Source organism: Vulpes vulpes, chromosome 13 (genome assembly GCF_048418805.1).
Source record: "Vulpes vulpes isolate BD-2025 chromosome 13, VulVul3, whole genome shotgun sequence".
Lineage (NCBI taxonomy): Eukaryota > Metazoa > Chordata > Mammalia > Carnivora > Canidae > Vulpes > Vulpes vulpes.
In genome coordinates, this window is record NC_132792.1 from 157,931,965 (window position 1) to 157,956,037 (window position 24,073).

Consider the following 24,073-nt stretch of genomic DNA (forward strand, 5'->3'; position numbering starts at 1 on the left):
TGCGGCAGCCGGAAAACCGCAGCGGCGGCGGCGGCGGCGGCCTGGGAGCGGGCGAGCCGGGCGGCCGCGGGGGGAGCGCAGCCGGGCGGCGCGGGCGGAGCGGCCGCGGCGGGGCAGGCCCGGGCGGCGGCGGCGGCGGCGGCGGGAGGGGAGCGCCGAGGAGGGGCCGCGGGGCCGCGGGGGGCTTGACGTTTCCCGGCGCGGCGGGTCCGTGCGTCCGTCCGTCCGTCCGCCCGCCCGGGGCCTGCGGGGGGTCCGCGCTCGGGGGCAGGCGGGCGCGGGGGCGCGGGGGCGCGGGGCCCGCGATGGCGGGGCGGCCCCGCACCCGGTGATCGCCGCAGCCCGCGCTCCCCGCTAGCGCTCCGGGCCCTTGCGGCCCCCTCCCGCGAGCCCGGGGACCCGCCGGAGACAAAGGACGCGGCCTCGCGCGGACGGACGGACGGACGGACGGACGGACGCCGCGGCCCTATGCGCCGGGGCGGCGGGCGCGGGGGTGCGGGCGGGCGGGCGGCGCGCAGGGCTGGGCTGCTCCTCCCCGAGGCCGCGCGGCCGGGCCTCGCCCCGGCGCCGGCGCCGATGCTCTGAGCCGCTCCCGCCGCGGGGCCGCAGCATGTGAGGCCGGAGCCCGCGCCCGAGAGCCGCCGCGAGACATGGGGGACGCCGCGGACCCCCGGGAGCCCAAGAGGACGTTCATCGTGCCGGCCATCAAGCCCTTCGACCACTACGACTTCTCCAGGGCCAAGGTCGCCTGCAATCTGGCCTGGCTGGTGGCCAAGGCCTTCGGGACAGGTGAGCGCTGCCTCCTCGTCCTCCCCCTCCTCCTCCCCATCCTCCCCCTCCTCCTCTCCCTCCTCCTCATCTTCCCCCTCCTCCCCTGCCTCCTCCTCCCCTCCCTCCTCCCCATCCTCCTCCCCTCCCTCCTCCCCTCCTCCCCATCCTCCCCCTCCTCCTTTCCCTCCTCCTCATCTTCCCCCTCCTCCCCTCCTGCCTCCTCCTCCCCATCCTCCTCCTCCCCTCCCTCCTCCCCATCCTCCTCCTCCCCTCCCTCCTCCCCATCCTCCTCCCCCTCCTCGTCCTCCTCTCCGTCCTCCCCCTCCTCCCCTCCCCCTCTCCCCATCCTCCTCCCCTTGCTCCCCATCTCCATCCTCCCCTTCTCTTCTCCCTCCTCCCCTCCTCTTCTCCCTCCTCCCCTCCCTCCTCCCCTTCTTCTCCCCATCCCCCTCCTCCTCCCCTTCTTGTCCCCCTCTTCTCCCTCTCCTCCCCCTCCTCCTCTCTTTCCTCCCTCGTCCTCCCCATCCTCTTCCTCCCCCTCCTCCCCCTTCTCCTCCCCCTCCCCTCCCCCTTCCTTCCCCTTCTCCCTCTCTTCCCCCTCCTCCTCTCTTTCCTCCCCCCCTCCTCCCCCTCCTCTTCCTCGCAGTGGTTCCAGGAGGGGATGGGGATGGGGATGGGGATGGGGATGGGGATGGGGATGGGATACTGGGAGGACCAGAGAGAAAGGAGGAATAGAGCCGCTCCTGCCTCCATGGGCGCCCGGGGCCGGTCAGCCGGGACTCCCCCGTCACGGGCAGCCGACGTACCCCGTGTCCGGTGAAGCCGTCGGGCCGGCTGTCTACACTGGGTGCTTTTGTTTCGTGGGGGGCCGGGGCCGGGGGCGGGGCGGGGGGTGTTTCCGTCGCGCTGCCGCCTGCCCCTCGCCCCCGGCACAATTGTGATCACAGCACCGAGAAGCAGGCGCCGGTTTCCGTGTCCCTGGGAGGAGGCGGGCGGCGCATCCTGCACCGTGAGGATCCCGACGCGGCGGCCACGGCTGCTGCGAGCCCCCCCCCCCCCAGGCGGCCCCGGGCGGGGGCAGCGGGGGTCCTGCCGCGTGCCCAGGCCTGCGTGGCGTCCCCCGGCCCTGCTGCGCTCCAGGCCCCTTGAACCAGTTACTTGAAGCCCATGTTCTGGCTTGCGGGTGGTGGGATGCTGTTTTCATCTGTTACGGTGAGACCTGGTCCTGCTGCCAAACGTATTTTGGCTTCATCGATTAAGAGGAACACACGCTGCCTACTAGGGGATTTTGTTTTTTTCCCTTTTCTAATAGGAGTGTTTTTGAGGGCATGTGGTGTTGACACGGATTGTACAGCGCAGTGAGCAATTAAACATTCTCCCGTTACCCGGTCTGTGCAGAATAACAGGAAAGGGACCTCCTGTTGTGATTCCTTCGCGGTTGCTGTAGGAGCCCAAGCTGCAGAGGCCTGAACAAATGAGGGAGCTTTTCCTAGGAGGATGCTCGTGAAAGGAAGTTTTGTCTGATAATTTTAAGCATCGTTTTGTAAGATTTCTGTGCCCCGGTTAAGACATTTTAGGTGTGTCAAGTATCTGTCGAAAAGTTTCTTAGTATTTGCAGACTTTTCCCCGCATGTTAAATGTAAGGTGTTAGGGTTTTTGTTTGTTTGTTTTGTTTCTGTCGGAGAATGGCTTACTTCCACTTGAAGACTGTGAAAACAGGGGAGTTAATGGTTTAATGGACTCTTCCTGAGGATCACCCATAACTGAATATTTTCAGAGCTGCACACGTTAACTAGCAAATGAATCTCGGTGTTTGGAAAATTATTGAGTTAGTTTGAGGGAAACTTTAATGCGATTTTATGTTTATGACAGCTTTTGCTTTAAACTCTTGTACTTGGTTATTGAAGTAGATGCTAAGGTTTTAAAACGGCATGAGGAGTAGGTATAATTAAAACTTATTTTGAAATAGTTCTTAAAGATTTATTTGGAAGTGAACGTGTGGACTTAACATGTAGAAGGAAACGCAGAGTGTCAGTGTATTTTCGTTTCTGGCACCACGGATATCAGCAGTGAGAGTAATAGATGCGTTTTGGTTTTACCGTAAGCGGCTTGCTGAAGCTAATATCCATCTGGAGAAGAAATAAAAGCTATTTAGGTATTTAGAAAAGATAGAGGGAAATTTACATAATGACCTACGTGGAAAAGCAATGTGTACAAAATGGAAGGAAGAGGGAGCAACAAAAATACTTTCTTTCCTCCCAAAACTGAGAGGAGGCTTATAGCACAAGATGTCAAAATGTTGCCCTTGATTCACAAAGGCTACTATCCAGAAAATGGCCTACTTTCTGGATGTATGTCAGGCAAGTTTGCCAGATTCTGGACCGCTTGACGAACACATATTGAACACCTTTGAAGAAAAGAAGTGGAAGGAATCTAATATCAATGAAATCCGTCCTCTGCCGGGCACTGTGTTAGATGCTTTGCACTAGATTGTATATTAGAGATTCACAGCAACTTTGTGATGTAGGTGGTTTGTTCCCCATTTTCTCCAGTGCACAGAGAGGTTAAACAGCTTTCCTAGTATCACACTTTTAGTAAGAGTAGAGATAAGTTTTCATTTGACTGACTCAAGGGTATGGCATTGGTGGAGGCAGGGCATACCTGCTATGTACTCAGTACTTTAAATACACTGCTTCATTTATTCCAACATCAACCCTCGAGGTAGATACTGTTCTCATTTTGCAGATGAGGGAACAGGTTCAAGAGCTTTTAATTTGTTTGAGATGAAACATCTGGCAAGTGGTGGCTTCCACACGCTGGCTCAGGTCTTTCTGACTCTGAAGTCTTTGCTCTTTACACCACTCTGCAGAGTGTGAAAAATGTGCACATAGTACATATTACAAGTCTGTCTGTCTTTCTATCTATTTATTTATTTTAAAGAGTGGGCAGATCTTAACACACTCAGATGGTTTAGATGAATATTGTTGGTACTTGGTTACATTTGCCTTGGCAACAACTGGAACAGATAAAAAGATGATACTCGAAATATAGTGAGAACCAAACTTAGAAGACCTTGAGAGTGGTGACTTAGTAACAGAACTTAATACATTGAGAATGTTATGTCTGTACATTTTATTTATTCTTTAATCAACCACCGTTCAAAGGTTGTTCACTCCACATTTATATGGACTGACTAGAGAAAAAGTAGTTTCGTTTCTTTTGATAGAAATATTCTTCATTTGCTGCAAACACTTAAAACAGTAAGTATTAATAGACAACATATTTCAAAGGTATTACCTAATGGTATTCAAAACATTAGCCCAACTTTAAGTTGTGATTTACTAAAATCACTTTAAAAAAAAAAAAGATTTGTTTAGGGGTGCCAGGTGGCTCAGTTGGTTGAGCATCTGCCTTTGGCTCAGATCATGATCTTTTTTTGTTTGTTTGTTTAAAGATTTTATTTATTTATTCATGAGACACACACCCACACACACACACACACACACACACAGAGGCAGAGACACAGGCAGAGAGAGAAGTAGGCTCCATACAGGGAGGCTCCATACAGGTGGAGGTGGGACTCGATCCTGGGAGTCCAGGATCATGCCCTGGGCCAAAGGCAGACGCTCGACTGCTGAGCCACTCAGGTGTCCCTCAGATCATGATCTTGAGGTCCTGGGATTGAGTCTAGCATCAGGCTCCCGCTGAGCCAGGAGCCTGCCTCTGCCTTTCCCTCTCCTCTGCTTTCTCTCCCCTGCTCATGCTCTGCCTTGGTCTCTCTCAAATGAATACATAAAATATTAAAAAAAAAAAAAAAGAATTATATATGTATTTGAGAGTCAGTGTGCGTAGCAGGGGGAGGGGCAAAGGGAGAGGGAAAAAGAGAATCCCAAGCAGACTCCCTGCTCAGTGTAGGGCTCCACAAAGGGCTCCATAACAGGACCCTGAGATCATGACCTGAGCTGAAATCAGGAGTTGGAAGCCCAACTGACTGAGCCACCCAGCCACACCAATAAAGTTACTTCTTTAACAATGATATACAGGGTCTTCAGGTATTTAGTTTTTTTCTATGAGAAACCTTCAAACTTTTTGATATATTAAAAAGTAGTCAATTTTAGAATCTTATGTTGTTGGAAAAGTCATTTAAAATGATAGCTGTAAAAAAAAAGTAAAATAAAATTATAGCTATAGGGGTGCCTGAGTGGCTCAGTCGACTGGGCTTCTGACTCCTGATTTCAGCTCAGGTTATGATCTCAGGGCCTGGGATTGAGCCCTTCGCACCTCGGGCTCCCAGCTCAGCAGGCAGTGTGCTTGTTTCCCTCTTCCTCTGTTCCTCCCCCTGCTTGCAGTGTCTCATTCTTTCTCTGTCTTTCTCTTAAATAAATAAATCTTAAAGTAATAAAATGATAGCTAGAAATTGATGACGGGCATAGAATGAAGTTACTGAACCATATAAAATAAATAAAGCACTAGTATTGTAATACTTAGAAAGCAGATGGATTATTTTACTTCATTCGAAGTCCTGTGTCGGAATCTTTGAGTCATATTCTTCTCATTACACTAAAAATATTCCAAATAGCCCAAATATTAATTGTTTGTTTGTTTATTTATTTTAAAGATTTTATTTATTTATTCATGAGAGACACAGAGAGAGACAGAGACACAGGCAGAGGGAGAAGCAGGCTCCAGGCAGGGAGCCTGATGTGGGACTCGATCCCAGGTCTCCAGGATCAGGCCCTGGGCTGAAGGCAGGCACTAAACTGCTGAGCCATCCAGGCTGCCCTTTAATAGTTTATTTTGTGGAAGAATGCAGATACAGTTTAGATCAAATGGAGAATAAGTTTGTTTAGATGAATTTAATAAACAGATGCTCATTAGTTGAAGCAAATTGCAAAAGAGGAAGTTAAGCTGTGCTGTCTACTGTATTTGAACAGATTAACCCATTTCGGCAGTGGTATAGCTGAGTTTGCTTTCAGTGTTCTGCTCTTTTAAATGTTTTAGGGAAAATGGTGGGTATAAAACCTCTTTATGAAATTCTTGAATTTGGAGTTCTTAACATGGAATGTAAGGCCCCCTTCCTAGCCTTAATACATCATTTCAACGTTATCAACTATTACTCTCTTTTTTAAAACCATTCTCCTTTTCATATACCATTTAGTAACATAAAATTGTTCACAATTACAAACACACCTTTGTCTTTGCTTTGTATGACTGAACACATTTTGCTGTCAGAACCCTGTGGAAGATCTGACTCAGGTGTATGTGAGGGTTGTGATGACAGTGGGTAAAAACAAAAAATAATAGCAGAGATGCCAGTTTGGGAAGTTATTGCAGGAGTTCAGGCAGGTAGCAAGAAAGCTTTTGGTAGAGTGGAAATGATACTAAAGCTGCTAATATTAAGTGCTTGCTGTGTATCAAGTACTTTGTATGTTTTATTATTTTAATTCTCATGACAGCCTAAGAGATGGAAACTATTAATCATTCCAGTTTTACTGGTGGGGAAAATAAAGCTCAGAGGTTTAGGAACTCATCCAAAGCCACTCAGTTTATGGGGCTGGAATCTGAACTTCAGTCTGTTCTTTTAACCACTGTACTATTGAGTAGAAGTGAAATTAATGAAAAAGAGGCAAAAGATAGGAAAAAAGTTGCAAAGTTATAATCTTGAGTATTTCTAAGTGACTGAATTTGGGGCCCATGGGAAATGGTTGAAATAAAAAGTTAATATACAAAAGGATGAGGTCACCTGAGGTTTTAAGGAGAGGTTGCCTGAGCTTTTGAGACTTAGAGGCTGGGAGGATGAATCTCTGTGCCGTTGGCAGAGATGGAGAAAGCAGCACAATGTAATGGGAAATCCGCTTTGTTTTTGAAAAAAGCCTTATGCGTGATGTTTTGGCCAAATATCTTGAGAAATCAAATGAAGTAGGTAGCTAAAAATATATGTATGGAGTATGAATGGGAAGTTGAGGCTGGAAATAATTTCAGAGTCTTCTGTGCATAAAATGTAACTGAAATTTTGGAGTAGATGTGAGGGTGACAATTTAGGATAGTGAACACTTACAATGTTTTGGGGGGTGGGCACTGGGGAAAAGAGGCAGAATTTTTTTTTAAATTATTTTTTTAATTTTTATTTATTTGTGATAGTCACACAGAGAGAGAGAGAGAGGCAGAGACACAGGCAGAGGGAGAAGCAGGCTCCATGCACCGGGAGCCCGACATGGGACTTGATTCCGGGTCTCCAGGATCGCGCCCTGGGCCAAAGGCAGGCGCTAAACCACTGCGCCACCCAGGGATCCCAAAGAGGCAGAATTAAAGCAGTCAAGAGAGTCAGGAAGAGAATTAAGAAAGTGTAATAAGACTGAGGCACTGGAAGGAAAAATTTCAAGGGAGTAGTCTTATTAACAGTGTCAAATGCTATGGGGTTTTTATTTATTTTTTTAAATTTTATTTTATTATCTTCTTTTAAAGATTTTGTTTATTTATTTGAAAGAGAGAGAACTTGCATAAAAGTGGGGGTAGGGGGGAGCAGCAGGCAGAGGAAGAGGCAGAGGGAGAAGCAGACTCCCCGCTGAGCAGGGGCGTGGATGCGGGGCTCCAACCAGGACCCTGGGATCATGACCTGGGCTGAAGGCAGACGCTTAACCAACTGAGCACCAGGCGCCCCCTTGAGATTTATTTTTTTAAGTAATCTCTATACCCGACGTGGGGTCAGACCCACAACCCCAAGATCAAGAGTTGCACGCTTTACTGACTGAGCCAGCCAGGGACCCTACAGGTTTTTGGACTATGCCGTTCTTCTAAGAGTTTATGTTCTAGTAAAGGAGATGTGATACGTGTATGACTATAGTAGAGTCAGGAAATACATCAGGGCCATGGAACTAGAATAGTGACACGCAGAGGGAGGAATAGCAGAGGGGGCAGAGGACACTCAGCCTCAGGGAACTGTGAAGGAAGACCTCTGAAGTGGAGGTGGCAGTTAGTTGACCCTGAAGGGAGTCAGGCTGAATGGAAAGTAGGCATTGTAGGTGGAAGAGATAGTCCGTGTGCGGGCATGGAGTTTTGAAACCAAGGTAGTGTTAGTGAAACAACATGGACCAGTAGGATTGGAAGAGGTTTATGTAATGAAATAGTGGGAGATCCAGCTTGAAAGGTAAATTGGAGCAGAATTGTTTGAAGAGCCAGGTTAAGGAATTTGGCATTTGTTTCGTAGATAAATTATTGTAAGTGTGTTGTATTAAAAAAAAAATGATGAATTTCTTGAACACATACTTTTTGCTAAGTACAATTTTGAATATTTTATACTTTTTTTTTTTTTTAATTTTGAGGACAATTCTATTCAGGAGATACCATTTTATTTCTTCCACTATAACTGTAAGGCAAGGTCTCCCAACCACAGAACTATCGACTGGCTAATTCTTTGTTGTGGAGGGCTGCCCTATGCAGTGTAGGATTTTAGCAGCATCCTTGTCCTACTAGCTAGTTGACAGTAGTGTTCTCCACCCTCTCTTCCACCCCAGCCGTGATGACCAAATATGTCTCCAGACTTTGCCTGTGTCTTCCGGGGGAGGGGGGGGGGGCAAAGTAACCCCAGCTTGAGAACCATTGCTATAAAGATAATAAGATACACCTGTAATTTAAAAAGGGTTTTTGTACATTAAAGCCAAAATTAATTTAAGAAATCTTCATTTCAGAAGTATTCGAATGGAGGGTAAGAATTTAGGAAATGAGGTAGTTTGCCCTTTTTGTTAATGAGGAAATGAAGGGGTTAAATAACTTGCCTTTATCATCCAGCTTATAAGTGGTGGAACCAAAATTGGAGTATAAGTCTTCATGATAGTAAAATTTGTATTTTGACCTTTATGTTATATGCTTTCCATAGTTCATTACAATTTTATACCATAGTCCTGAAAGTGAAGACATAATGAATGAAAACCTTTCAAATATAAGTCTAAAATTTGTTTTGCAGAATTTAAAAGTATATTTAATCTTCCTCATATTTGATAAATTAGTACAGGGATAGAAAATATATTTAGTGGGAAGCCTGGGTCGCTCAGTGGTTGAGTGTCTGCCTTTGGCTCAGGGCGCTATCCTGGGGTCCTGGGATCGAGTCCCACATCAGGCACCCCATAGGGAGCCTGCTTCTCCCTCTGCCTATGTCTCTGCGTCTCTCTCTGTGTCTCTCATGAATAAATAAATAAATAAAATCTTTTTTTAAAAGAAAAAATAAATTTAGCATTAATATGCCATTTCAGAGTCTCCTCCCACTCCCAGTGAATCTAGTTTTCCATGTAGACTGATTTACAGACCCTTTTCTATTGGCAAATTACAAATAATATTTAAATATTTCACATTTATTAGTAGTGACAGGCTTGGTGCTTTAGCCAAGATTACGATTGTTTTTTATTTATGACATTTAGCACTTTCCAACATATGCTTTGCACAGTTCTTCCTTTTCTTCTTAAACATTGACTCTATCAACATAATATTTTAAGTTAACGGCCTATACAGTAGTATCTTTCTGGTTCTACTATCACTTACTCCCTTTTTCCCCTGGGGCATTTCACTGAAGTACTCTTCGTTCCCCTACTTTATGAATAGTCATAATAATACGCATTTGTATATGGCTTTGAGTTGTTTAGGAGAAAAATAAATTGCCAAGTGTTAGAATTTATCAGTCTCACACTGAGGCTACCTTTAGATATCCTGTTTCCCACTGTAGAATCAGGTTATGTATCTTATAATTTCAAATAGTTCTTTTTGTTAGAAATATTTTTCACTACATATTAGACAAAATGAAATAGAGGCTAGGCATATGGCAATAGGGAAGCCATTGAGCTCTTTATGTGTACTTACAGCCGTACTCTGCTGTATTATGACTGGTAATGTTTATGAAGTATCTCTATCCTATTGAGATAAAGAAATGGAATTTCAGTTAATGGAAATAAGTGTTCATCACCCCCCCCCCCCATATTTCACAGACATAGGCTCCTGAGGATGTATGTGTATGATCTTAAAAAGCTTTTTTTTTTTTTTTTTTTTAAGTTTTCTTTATTTATTCATGAGAGACACAGAAACACAGGCAGAGGGAGAAGCAGGCTCCTCACAGGGAGCCCGATGTGGGACTCGATCCTGGATCCCGGTATCCTGCCCTGAGCTGAAGGCAGAAGCCCAACTGCTGAGCCACCCAGGCATCCCTAAAAAGCTATTTTGAATGTGCTTATCCCTTCACACCATTTTCTGTCTCTAAAATGGGAGTTGCATGCATATTCTAAGTACTTTAGGCTCTTGGAATAAAAGACATTTGATGAAACTTTGGAAATATTTTAAAAGACATTTGTCCTCAGCAACTCTAAGTTTCAAAGTACAGTTGACCCTTGGACAGTGTGAATTTCAACTGCACAGATCCACTTTTACACGGATTTTTTTTTTTCAATAAATATATTGGAAAATTTTTTTGAGGTTTATGACAATTTGAAAAAACTTGTATATGAACCACATAGCCTGGAAATGCTAAAGAAATTAAGAAAAGTTAGGTATTATTGTGAGAATAAAGTATTTTAATAAATATAACATGCAAAATGTGTTATCGGTTGTTTATGTTATCAGTAAGGCTTATTATTAGTTAGGTTTTTAGGGAGTCAGAAGTTACATGCAGATTTTTTGACTGCATGGAAGTTGGCGCTCCTGCTAACCTCCTGGGTTGTTTGAGAGTCAACCGTAGATGGTTTCATTTTTTTCTACTGGCATTTTCTACAACTCTCAAATTTCTCTTTTTCAGCCCTCTTCTGGTTTACCTTCTCTTTTTTTGATGACATTCAAATAAAGGGGTTGCTGACTGTTAATTTTTCTCTAATTCATAGTTTTGTAGAACTTTGTAATGTAAAAGATTTTGCGACAGCAGAAATACTGTCTTTTTTTGCCACCTCCATTTTTTTTTTTAAATAGATGCTAGAGATTGTGATTATAAGATCTTGAAGATTTACTTTTTGACACACAAATGTTTTTTTGTAGGTGAGACAGATACAGATTGAAAACTCAAAAGGTATGTAAGGGTAGATCTAGTGAAAAGTCTCCTTTCCATCTGGACCCAGAGCCACTTGTTTTAAGCCAGGTGACATCATTGGAAGTCTGTTTTTTAAAAAAAGATCTTTTGGAGTACATTAAAAATGATTAAATGGGGAAGAGGCACCTGGGTGGTTCACTCGGTTAAGTGTCTACCTCTTGATTTTGGCTCAGGTCATGATCTCAGGGTCATGAGCCTGCTTACCATTCTCTTTTTCTTGGCCCCTTACCCCCAAGTTCTCTCTCTTTAAAAAAACAAATTAAAAAGGTAAATTTTATGTTATGTGTATTTGACCACATTTAAAAAAAGGATTTCTTGGAAGTAGAAAATGAATTGGGGGAGACCACAAGTTACAAAGGGAGAAATAATTAGGAAGTTATAGTCCAGATGGGAGATGATGACCGCTTGAATTTGGATGATAGCAGTGGATATGGAAAGAAGTGGATGAATGCAAAAGATAAAACTTGGATTGATTGGATATGTGGAAGCAAAGATGAGATTGTGTTGAGTATATTAGGATTGCTTCTGTTTACTGAGAAAGGGAACAATGGTAGAGAGCCTGGTTGTTGAGTAAGAACAGTGTTGAATTTGAGGCATATCCAAAATGGTGGTGGGTGCGTTGGGCCCTTAAGAATTTGCATGTAGAATTTAGAAGATCTCTGGGATGAGACACATAAGTGGTTATAAAAAGAGTAACTGCCAGTCACTTTGAGGGAAAGTACAGAGGAGAGGGAAGGGGACCCAAGACAGCAGAGCCAGCAAAGGAGCCAGACATAGAGTAGCTAGAGAGGACGAAAGCAAGACCGGCAAGTGTGGAATCTCAAGCACAGAGAAGAGAACATTGAGATGGAGGAGAATGAGGTGCAGCTGAGACAGATGATGAAATTATTGATGACTTGGCTGAGAACATGTTGAGGGGAATGTAGAAGCAGAACTATGACCAGAGTAGGTTGAAAGTTAATGGGAGATTGTGTCAGAATATCTTCACTTGTAGTGATAGAAAATCCATCTCAAATTGGCTTATAGTACAGAGGATTTATTGGCTTACATTATTGAAAAAGTTCTGAGGTAGAAGGAGCTTTTCCTCTTACTTGATCAAGGATCCAGTTCGATTTCTTCATGATTCCTTGGCCATGCCCTTCTTCGTGAATTTTATTCTCCTGCTGTCTTCTCTCATGGAAGCAAATGGCTGTAGTAGTTCCAGGCCTCACTCCGTGTATCACAGTATTGAGAGCTCCTTCTAATCAATGAATGAAAGTTCTGTACTCTTCTCCTTTTTCTTTGAAAAGAGAAAAGCCATGTGATTTTAGAAAATATCAAGTATGAGAAGAGCCATTTGATTTTAGAAAGTATCAAATATGTGCAGTGACAGTGAACTTTCATGTACTCTGCACCCAACCTCCATGACCATCATCTCATAGCCCAATCTCGATTTATTAGTTACACTGATTTTTTCTGGCCATGCTGATTATTTGAAGCAAATCCCAGACATTGTATCATTTCATCTATAAATATATTAATATGTATCTCCAGAAGTCAGGAACTCTGTTTTTAAACATAACCGTGGTACTGCCATCATCACAGCACTGTCATACCTATCTGTGTCATCAGTATTAGGATTTCTCTGATTGTCTCATAAATCTTTGTTTTTGTTTATTTATTTATATTTATTAACAGTTCATTTGTTCCAGTCAGTATTCAGATAAGGGTCATATTTTGTAATTGGTTGATATATCTCTTTAAGTTTTTTTAATATGTAAGGCTACTCCTACATCGCATTTTATCTTGCTTGCACTTATTTATTGGAGGAACCAGAGTATTTGTCCTTTAAAATTTCCTGCAGTCTGGGTCTCCATGGCAAAACAGGTTTATAAATAGGCAGTTAGATCTAGAGACTTATATAGATTCAAATTTATTTATTTATTGGCATACTTAACAGGTGGTGTGTATTTCTGTCAGGAGGCACTTAATATCTCAGTTATCTCTCTATCATGATTTCATTTATTAGCTGGAAAACTCCTTTAAAAAGAAACTTGTCGGGATCCCTGGGTGGCGCAGTGGTTTGGCGCCTGCCTTTGGCCCAGGGCGCGATCCTGGAGACCCGGGATCGAATCCCACGTCGGGCTCCCGGTGCATGGAGCCTGCTTCTCCCTCTGCCTGTGTCTCTGCCTCTCTCTCTCTCTCTCTCTCTCTGTGACTATCATAAATTTAAAAAAAAAAAAAAAAAGAAAGAAAGAAACTTGTCTTTGTTAAGTATATGGTTGCCCTATGTGGGAAACTACCTTAATGAATGGTAGCCTCTAAGTATGGTACCAGGCAAACTACCTCAGAGGTCACAGAAAAGAAGGGCTCACAGACCAAATTAAAATGCTTAAGTCATAAGGTTTGTTAAATCAATTTACAGTGAGAAGCAAGGAGAAAGAGATGAGGTAAGTTAACACATTTCAGATAGAGGCAAGCAGGGAGAAAGAACCGTGCTCCCCGAATCCTGCAATATACAGTGTTTATATGTCCATCTCTTTCTGCCACATTAGCCTTCCCTAATGATGATGGTTGCTCACAAGGACCGGGGCTGAAGTTTGAACAAAGAGGCCCATAGTGACGCATAGGCCAGTGATACACACTTGCTCTATCAGAGAGACACAGGGAACAGGCCTGTCACAGCTGTAGCTTACCAGTAAGCCTGATGAATAGCCACGGGTTTTGTGTTACTTGGTCAGAGGACAAATAGGCCAGAATGGATGTCACCAGTGGGTGACCAAATTAAAGACATTCAGATATTAAGTATTCATGTATATTTAGTGTTCATTGCCTCTTGTTTAGTCTCATGCATATTCAATACATCATGAATAGTGCTTTATACATATTTAGTGTATATTATGAATATTTAATACCTAGATACCTTATGAATATTAGGTATCTTTTGGAGGGTTTTTTATCCCTTTTATGTTAACATATAACCACTCATCTTTATTTAACATATAACCACTCATCTTTATTTAACACATTCTTTGAATTCTGTGTTTTATCTATACTCTCACCTGTATTTTACAAACCAGAAACTTATTCTTTTATAATAAAATTGATTAGTCTAGAAAATAAAAGTACATTACACTGAGGTACAGGGAAGGAAGGATAAATGCTATGTTCTTCCCTTCATTGGGGGGGAATTGCACCATACTGAGTGGATCACAGGCCCCCAAGAAGTTGAAAGGGTAAAGAATGAGGAGAAAGAACATTGTGAATAGTGACCAGAATGTACAAAGGCAAAGGTTCTGCATTGGAAGGATGTGTGATTGTTAGGAACTGAATGTGGCTAGCAGGGATGCCTAATACAAGGTGGGTAGGGACAGGATCATTTCTTCCTTCTAAGGTCAGAGGGAGGATTTTAATCCTTAAAGGCACTGAAAGTCGGGATCCCTGGGTGGTGCAGCGGTTTGGCACCTGCCTTTGGCCCAGGGCGCGATCCTGCAGACCTGGGATCGAATCCCACGTCGGGCTCCCGGTGCATGGAGCCTGCTTCTCCCTCTGCCTGTGTCTCTGCCTCTCTCTTTCTCTCTGTGACTATCATAAATAAATAAATTTAAAAAAATGTTTAAAAAAAAAAAAGGCACTGAAAGTCATTGGAAACCCTAGGGTTTCATGGTGGTGTGTGACATGATCAAATATGCTTATGGAAAATAAGCAGGTTCTGGCTGTAGTAGAGAAATAGGGACAAGAGTGGATGTATGAAGATGATTAGGGGTAAACGAAGTAATTCACGTGAGAATTCACCGATAGTTTGGACCTGGGAGATGTGAGTTGAGACTGTGAGAAGGGGATGGATTTTATCTGGGAGTTGAGGGGGAGGGTGGCATTAATGATGATGCCTAGGTTTCTGGCTTGTGCTACTTGATGGATAGTGGTGTCTTTCCTCAATGTGGGGAATGCCAGAAGATGATCAGATTTGGGAGAAAAGACTGACTTGGAGCGTTTTTAGGTTTCATAACTTTTTTTAGTATAATTTCAAACATATAAGAATAGTACAAAGAACTCCCTAGTACCCTTTAGCCAGATTTACCAAGGGAGAAGCAGGCTCCATGCAAGGAGCCTGATGTGGGACTCGATCCCGGGTCTCCAGGATCACACCCCAGGCTGCAGGCGGCACCAAACCGCTGCGCCACCAGCGCTGCCCCAAACATGTTTGTATACATACATATGTGTATACATAATATTTTCTGAACTGTTTGAGATTATATGAGACACATTGTGTTCCCTACCCCTAAATACTTCAATCTATCCCCTAAAATGATTGGTTTCTTATATATAATCTCAGTAAAATGATTAAAAATCAGGAAACTTAACTTTTATATATTATTATCTAATTCATAGTCCTAATTCAAATTTGCCAATTATCTTAATGTCATTATTGCTATTTTTTTTTTTCTCATTCCAAGATCCAGTACAGTATCAATGCACTGCAGTTAGTTGACTTGTCTCTTTAGTCTCCTTTACCTGGAATAGTTCTTTGGTCTGTCTTCGTCTTTCATGATGTTGACACTTTTAAAGATTGAGACCCTGAGCTGCATGCTGAGCTGGGCTGTAAGCCCCTTCCCTAGGCATTGTCTTAGTTCTTGCCAACCCTCCATTACCCTCTGGTACAGACAGCCAGTTCTCTGCAGGGGCTGACTGGGCTGCCTCCCCTCTTGTGTTCTTATACCCTGATCTGGGTATAAGATCCCTTATTGTGGGCCCTTATTTTGCAGCTGTCCCCTGTGCCTTTGGTCTTAATGATTGGGCTGATGATGAGATCCTAGCATGGGTGCTGGTGCTGGCAGTGTCCCAACAAAATACCCAGATACTATGAAGACAGACAAAGTGCACAGAGACCTCCCTGCTCCCAACAAGAATTGTTGGAGATCCAGACGCTAGAGACCGTTTCCCATCCCATTCCACCTGCCATCTTCTTTGGTTTTCTTTTTTCTTGTCCTTTTCCCTTCTTTTTCTTCTCTTCCTTGGCTGACCCACCCCTGCACCTCTTGCCACTGCTGCCATCACCACCTGTCTTTCCACGAACAGATAGACCCTGTTGCCCCCTTATACAGCTCCATCCCTGCATTGCATAGGGGACTTGGGCAAGAGTGCCTGGGAGGCATCCAGAGACAAACCAGTTGGCATCTGGGCAGCCCCAAAGGAGAGATGTTTAGCCAGGGGGAATTTCCTTACTCTCTCTTCTTGCTAAGATTGAAAAACTTGACATCCTCCCTAATGTATAATAATGCCAGAGAGGTAGGTGCAGCAGAGGGAGAGGAAAGAAACAGGGAATTACTCTTCTTGGTACCCCACAAGGTATGAGCCTGCAGTGTTGATTTTTTCTTTATAAAATTTTTGTCTTATAATAGACCAGTTATCTTATAGAATGTCCATTTGGAATTGTCTTAAGTGTCTTCGTGATTAAAGTTACACGAATCTGCGGAACTACCCCAGAAGAGAAGTTAAAGCCTCCGTAAATCGTATCAGGAGACACATAATGTTCATTTTGGTATTGGTAATGTTCGCTTTGATCACTTGGCTAAAGTGGAATCTGCCTTGTTTCTGCACCATAAAATTATTATTCCATTTTTAATTAATAATTTATGGAGAGATAAATTGAAATATCCTGTTTATCAAACTTTTACCCAAAATTTTAACATACGATAGTGATTCTTGCTTAAGTCATTTGTTACCATTATTACTATCATTTTTTTCACCATTTATTAATTGCTGTTCTACATCAAGAAGAAGGGTTTTCTTCTTTCTCATTGGCTTATTTTTTCGTTTATATCAGGATGGACTTGTTGATTCTTTTTTTTCCGATGGGTTACAATCCTTTATTATTATTATATATTTTGATGTTCATATTGTACCAGATTTGGCCGGTGGGATCTCCTTCCATTCTATGTCTTTCTGAATGGCCCCATCATTTATTGGCCTTTTCTTTCTTTTTGGCACGTGTGCACATACCCTCCCCGCCAAATACATACAGATACATTCTTAGCTCATCTTGTACTTTGTCTTCTCCAGCTCTGGAAATAGCCGTTTCTTTCCTTTTAGTGAGAAACCAAGATATAGGTGCTAGGCTATTGCTGCTGGGGATTCAGAGACAGGGCTACGAAACACACATATATGTATATATAACATAAAGTACATCTATTTCTTTCTCTGTATGTAGACAGATATAAAACACCATGTGTTTATACTGACACTTTGCATTTTAGTCCAACACTGCAGAGTTCATTCTAGTCTTTCTAGTTCATTTCTAGTCCCTTCCTATATTTATAACTGCCCTCGTTAGTAAGAAACTTGGCACCCATTTTGAATTTGGGGTTCCTTTGTGACATCCTAGTGAAGAGTTGAGTAGGCTAGCTGGCTTAGAAGGAGCTGGGGCTCAGAAGAGGTGCTTTAGTCTCACAGGGTAGTGGGAGGATTGGAGGAGGTAATTTAAGCTCAGGAATGCTGAACAGCATTTAACACATCCTTTGGTAAGTGGAAGGGTAGAGGGAGTTCACTTTTAATTGGCATCTCATTTGAAGGCAAAGCTCTGTGTTTAGGTACTTTACATTCTTTTAGTAAACATTGGAGTGTCTGCTGTGTTCCAGGTACTGTTCTGGGTGCTAGTGACCCAGGAATGAGAAGTATCCTGCTCTCCTTGAGGTTACATTGTAATGGGGAGAGGCAGAAATAAACATAGATATTATAGGATAGTAATAACTGTGATATAGAGAGTTAAAATAGGATGATTGATTGGGTAGTCAGGAAAGGTATTATCTGAGGAGGTGACATTTAGCTGAGATCTGAATGGAATGAGCTGTCCGTGGAAGGTTAGAGCGAGGAATGTGAGAAGCAGAAGAGCTAGTGCATAAGCCAAAAGTCACAAACTAGACGTGCTGTAGCAGCAGAAAGACTTGGGTGTCTGGAGCATAATGGGCCATTGGGGGAGAGGAGAGAGAGGAGGAGAAGGAGGAGATTGAGGCATATCTGCAGAATATGGAGAAACTTAAACTCAGAAATTAATTATTGCGTTCAAAAATCCCATAGCAGGTAATTGGTAAAATTCAGACTCATCTTTTTAAATCCAAAGCCTATACATTCCCAATGCCCGAATTTCCCCCACTATACCATGCTGCTTCCTAATGGTAGTGAAAGTAGGTTAACTGAAAAGAGGTTTGGTTTTGAGGGTTTTACTTCTTTGCAGAAGTGAAGAGTGACCTAGGAGATAACTCTAAAGTTTTTTAAGACAGATACAAGGAGTAAGTTATAATTATTAGCACAGAATCTGGGAGTTGAGGGGAGGTTTAAAATATTAGGACAAGGCTAATGACTACTATTTTTTTTTTAAAGTAACATTTTTATTTGTTTATCAGATATGTGTTGAGTGCTTACCATGTACTAGGCATTAAGATATGTTCTGGAGATTTATATCCTAAAGAAGATAAAGGACATGGACCTTGCCCTCTGGTCATGTGGAAAGGCGCATCTTTGTCAAAAGTGGATTTTAAAAATTTTTTCCATTTTTTATAAGTAAAAAATGACTTATAACTTTCTCTGATACTGGTACTATTTTTTTCATGTTATTTACCATATTTATGTTTGGTTAGTTTCAAGTTCAAGATCTATGTTTTATTTTCTTTTGGAGTTTTTGCAACTCATTAGTTCTCTCAGTAATTGTTTTAGAGAAATTTTTTTTTAGATTTGGAAAATAAGGCAATGTTCTCATGGCTGAGCGTGGTGATATTTCTAAAATGCATTCCCCTCTTACGTCTCTACCCTTCATTGTTTTAAAGAAATCTGTATCATTGCTGGCGTATGTGTGCAACTAGTAACCCATCTTTATAGAAAATCGCCTTGAGTAATTCTTTACTCGTACTACTGTCTACTCCCTTTACTTGTACTTCAAGCATTTCAGGTGATTGTTAATTTCAAAACTTAGATCTAGCTAGGATTTATAATAACGTCATTAACGTAGGTCTGCTTAAGTCCTGGTACACAAGAAAAACTTGTCTCTTATCCTTTGCAATTCTAGGAGTGGTGTTTCACTCATCCATTTCTTATGCATTAATTTTTTTCCTTTTGTGTTCTGGAGGTTAAGGAGAGGGTAAAACCTCTTATCTTTGATTGATTGTTTTCTAAAATGCTTTTTCAGTTCATTTGTTTCACAATATGATGCAATTTCAAACAAAATAGTTTTGTATAGTTGGCAAAATGAAGTCTTAAGAATGTTCAGATCTTGAAGACTTGTTTTTGAAACCTATTTTATGATATTCAACATGCAATCTTGTATTCTTTTAGGGAGTGGGAAAACGTGTTTTCGGCATTTCTGGGGATCATATTTGTGAAACATTCTTTGGCTTGCTATGGGTCCTTTCCCTTTTCCTTGCGTTAGGATCTTTTAAAAACTTGCTCTTTTATAACTTAAGTTTGTGGGCATGCCATAATAAAATGGAAATAGCCCCTCAGCTGCATGTCTTCTACCTTCTAGCCTAATAATTTTGGCAAACCATTGTTACTTTTTAAGCTATTAGCTAGATGGTTGAGAGTTAGGACTCTGCATTTATCAGCTGTGTGTCCTTGGCAAGATAACCATTCTTGGGTTCCTTATCTGTAAAATGGGGACAAGGGAATTGTTAGTATTAAATGACAGAAGGCATGTTTAGGACAGTGTCTTGATACATAAAAGTCCTTAGTATTAGTATATTCTTAATATATATTTGCATATTGTCTGATTTGCCACTTTCACCAAGTTATAAAAATCATTGTGAGAATGGATGTAAAGGCAGTAAATGAATATTAGGTAGATATCCAGGTGCAGTGGAGAAGGTTGTAATCCTGATAATTAGCAGTCACTTTTCTTTGCACAGCTTATGTTTGGATTCCAAGTCACCTATATTAGTCATTTTTTTATTGTTACAGGAAATAAAAATCCATTAGGCCTATATTTTACAATAATTATCTTACAATCAACTAATTTCTCTTAATAGAGTTCTACTAAATAACTTCTATAGTATTTCCTATGATACTAAATTTACCAACACCTTATTCTATAGTTTATACCTGTGCTTATATATCATGCTGAGGCAGCTGTTAAGTTTAAGGCTGGCTCACTACTGGTTAAGGTAGCTATGAAAGAAGAAAGGTGTTTTCATTTATTAAGTGAGGATGATATTTTTAGATGTCTCCAAAGTCCCAAATTGATATATCTACTCTTGACCTCTTTCCAGAGTCCTATATCCCCAGCTGCTTTTTTGATATTTTTGCTGTCATTTCTAATCAGCATATCTAAAACTGAGTTTATGATCTTGCTTCCACAGTTAGTGCTTCCTCTGATTTTCTTTTTTCTATTAATGTTACCACTATTTCCCAGGTAACCCAGGCCTAATAGTCTCTGCCATCTTTACCCCCTTCTTTTGCTTTAGTCCTGGCTCCTTTTGGGTTTGTTAGTTCTTCTACTTCTTGGTTTTCACTACTGTTTTTCAACTTCGTTTCCTTATTTTTATAATCTATGTCTGATTTTTACCATTGTCAGTATTGAAGACCAAATTAATTGTCCCCAAACATCATTCTTTATTTTTTTAAAAAAAGATTTTATTTACTTATTTGAGGGAGAGAGAAGGAGCAGGGTGGGTGGCAGAGGGACAAACAGATTTCCCTGCTGAGCAGGGCTCCATCCCCGGACCCGAGATAATGACTTGAGCGGAAGTCAGGTGCTTAACGAACTGAGCCACCCAGGCGCCCCCCAAACCTCATTCTTACTGTGTCACTCTTCTCCTTTTAAACAGTAAGCAATTCCTTGCTATTGTGTAAAGCCTTCATGTTTGAAAGAGATACTACTTTTGTCTTCTCTCCAACCTCCCATTCTAGCTTTCCTGCTTTTATTACTCTTAACCTACAGGAACCCTTTTCTCCACCCAAATTGTTTAGTTTGGTGTCTCTTCGCATCTTCTCTTCCTTTCTCTCTCCCCTCTCTCCCCTTCTGTTTAGAGACTTTTTTTTGACTCAACAAATTCTGACCATTCTTCCGATCCTTTTTCTTTAGGCTAAAATCTTGCCAGCCCACTGTGATGTTGCTTGCTTTGAACTCTAAGCACCTAATTATTCATTAAGAACAGTTGTTCATTTAGCACTTAAATTCTTTCATTTGGTGCCTAATCATTATTTCTGAATTGCTTATTTATCTGTCTAGTCTTTTTGTAGATTATTGGCTCCTTGAAGGTGGGGATTATTTCTAATTCTGTGAATTTCCCCAGAACCATGATGGTACATAAAATGAACATGAAATCATTAATATTGTATGATGAAAACATATTTTTTGAAGATTTCTTTATCTTAGAGAAGAGGGCATGTGCACACATGCATCTGGGAGGTGGGGTAGAGGGAGAGACTCTTTGAGCAGACTCCCGCTAAGCATGGAGCTCACTCTCACAACCCAGGAGATTGTGACCTGAGCTGAAATAAGAGTTAGCCCGCTGAGCCAACCAGGCACCGCTGATGAAAATATTTTTCTAAATACTAAGAGCTATTCAAAAACTTTAGGGTGAAAATTGCTACGGAGTATATTAATACTTTGTGAATACATTTTAAAAATGCTCATTTTGGGGATCCCTGGGTGGCGCAGCGGTTTGGCGCCTGCCTTTGGCCCAGGGCACGATCCTGGAGACCTGGGATCGAATCCCACGTCGGGCTCCCGGTGCATGGAGCCTGTTTCTCCCTCTGCCTGTGTCTCTGCCTCTCTCTCTCTCTCTCTGTGTGTGTGTGACTATCATAAATAAAATAAAAATTTAAAAAAATGCTCATTTTGATTAGTACTCGGGGTTATTTTACGATTATATTAAAGCTGCCTATTCAGAAGACTCCTAAAATTAGCGATGGGGGATGTCTGGCCTCTAGACCTCACGTTCCGAACAGAAGGCAGATAAGGGACTGGCTAGGTGTGACGCCAGAGCTATCAGGATCTCCGGTTGTAGCTCCATGTTAACCTGTAACTTAGATGGCTACCTTTCCTTTTGGAAGACAAAACCTCATTCTTGTCTTGGCTTTGATTAAGAGTACAGCGCCCAGGTAAGAAGTGGGAGGAAGAGGAAGAAATACAAGGTAGAAAAGACAAGAAAACTTGTAAAACAGTGAGAAGTGGGGATCCCTGGGTGGCTCAGTGGTTTAGTGCCCGCCTTCAGCCTAGGGTGTGATCCTGGAGTGCTGGGATCGAGTCCCACATTGGGTTCCCTGCATGGAGCCTGCTTCTCCCTCTGCCTGTGTCTCTGCCTTCTCTCTGTGTCTCTCATGAGTAAATAAATAAAATCTCTCTAAAAAAAAAAAAGTGAGAAGTGTTTTGTTTATTATGCTTTTTTAATAATCTGGCTGCCATCAGATGCAAAAGCAGCTCCTAAAGGTTGATTTAGAAGTAGACATTGGGAGAGTGGGACTTGATGTTCTTCAAGGGAAATGGCTAGCAGAAAAGAAACTCTGAAATTTTTAGTTTCCTTCTCATGTCCTGTTTGTAAACTCTCTGTGTCCATTTAATGTGTCTGTTGGGTGTCCAAGAGGGCTTCTTGGGGTAGAATGGGGAGTAGTGAGTGGTAAGGTGGAGATAACACTGATTTACTAGGTTAGGGATTTTTAAGAGTAGTTCTCCCCTAAACTATAGCTGTAACTGCCCCTAAATACCTTCAGCAGGCTAAGCAGGAAGGATGAGAGACCAGAGACCCTGAGAAAGGGACAGAATAAGTTAGGCAGTCTCTGTTTTGCAAGTGCTTAGCTGTACAGCTTTGGGCAAATGATTTTATGCTGTCAGTTGGAAAGGCCTAGCATTTCCCTGCTGTATCTGTTTACAGTGCATTTCCTGGTTGACTGCTTGAATGTGAGGAAATGTACTGAAATTAGTTTTTGGGAGTTACTGTTATTTTGAAAAGGAATCTTCTGTGACATAATAACTATTCAATAAATTGTGTTTCTTTTATAAACATAAGAATTTTTTTGCCTTTAATCTTTATAGAAAATGTGCCAGAGGAGCTTCGAGAACCGTTTTATACCGATCAGTATGACCAGGAACACATCAAACCACCTGTTGTTAATTTGCTTCTATCAGCTGAACTGTACTGTCGTGCTGGGAGTCTCATTCTCAAGAGTGATGCTGCAAAACCCCTTTTGGGCCATGATGCTGTAATCCAGGCTTTAGCACAGAAAGGTCTTTATGTCACTGACCAGGAAAAACTGGTAACTGAACGAGATCTCCACAAGAAACCCATACAGATGGTGAGTCTTTTATATATCCAGGATTACTTTGTTTGAAGTGCATACCTTTGAATGTGAATTGTATTATAAAACAGAGGGAAATATGTTTTGAAATTGGATTGTCATCTCTGCCTAGAGTTTAAAGACTGTCATTTTTTTAAAAAATCTTGTTTCCACAAAAAGGAAGATTTTGATAAACTATTTTGGAATGTATGGTACCATTCTGATACCCAGGAGAAACAATTACGTTCTTTCTAGCTACTTTAAAGTGATTTTTAAATTTAATTTAAAAACTTGTTTTTCTCATCATAGAAAGTGTATTGATTTTATTCTCATTAGGAAAGATATGAGATTTCTAAGTGTTTATTTACATGCTTGAGTGATCTCTTGGTAAATTTCTACATATCACATATTTTAATTTAATAACTACTAATTCATTCTTGTGAATGAAGGGCTCTAAACTGGCCTATGACAAGCATGCAGGAGCTTTGTCATGATAGTTTCTGGAGATAAACCCAAAGTTTAGGATCATCGTATGCTGCTTCAGTCTGGTGTACTCCTTTGGCTTAACTTCACAAAACGCTAAGTGTCATCAAGAATGTATTAGAAGGAAAAACAGATCTGCACATTTGATTAATTCATGCTCTTATATGAGACTAGTTGTAGAAGGGGAAAGATACACGTAGAAGAATATATTGAGAATACACAAAATTATAAAGTTGAAGAGTGAACAAAAATTAGTTTAACACATCTAGTACTAAATGAGGTAATGACCTACTTTCTACCTATTTTCCTTCTTTAAAAAAATATTTTGTTATGAGGAGTAGGGAATAATGTCTCAAGAAAAATTTGGTTAATTAATTTATAGATTTATATTAAGGATAACTAAGAATGTTTATTATCAGATAAGAGATTTTCAGCTTTCACTGATGGCTTTAAATTCACCTACGGTTACCCTTTGATTTTTGTATGTCTGCTTTGGGTACATATCGTATATGT

General features: G+C 41.8%; 1 protein-coding gene across 4 annotated transcripts in view; it reads left to right on the forward strand.

Moving 5' to 3' along the window:
• Window positions 1-353: 353 nt before the first annotated feature.
• CAMSAP2 (calmodulin regulated spectrin associated protein family member 2) overlaps window positions 354-24,073 on the forward strand; it is a 113,261-nt gene continuing 89,541 nt past the window's right edge. For 3 of the 4 annotated variants that reach the window (XM_026018041.2, XM_026018043.2, XM_026018044.2), the window contains exons 1-2: window positions 455-789; window positions 22,836-23,095. In XM_026018041.2, the coding sequence (XP_025873826.2) occupies window positions 651-789; window positions 22,836-23,095 (399 nt within the window). In that variant the 5' untranslated portion in view covers window positions 455-650. Of the gene's footprint in view, window positions 790-22,835; window positions 23,096-24,073 lie in introns of all 4 variants that reach the window. The other variant, XM_026018040.2, reaches the window with a different exon arrangement.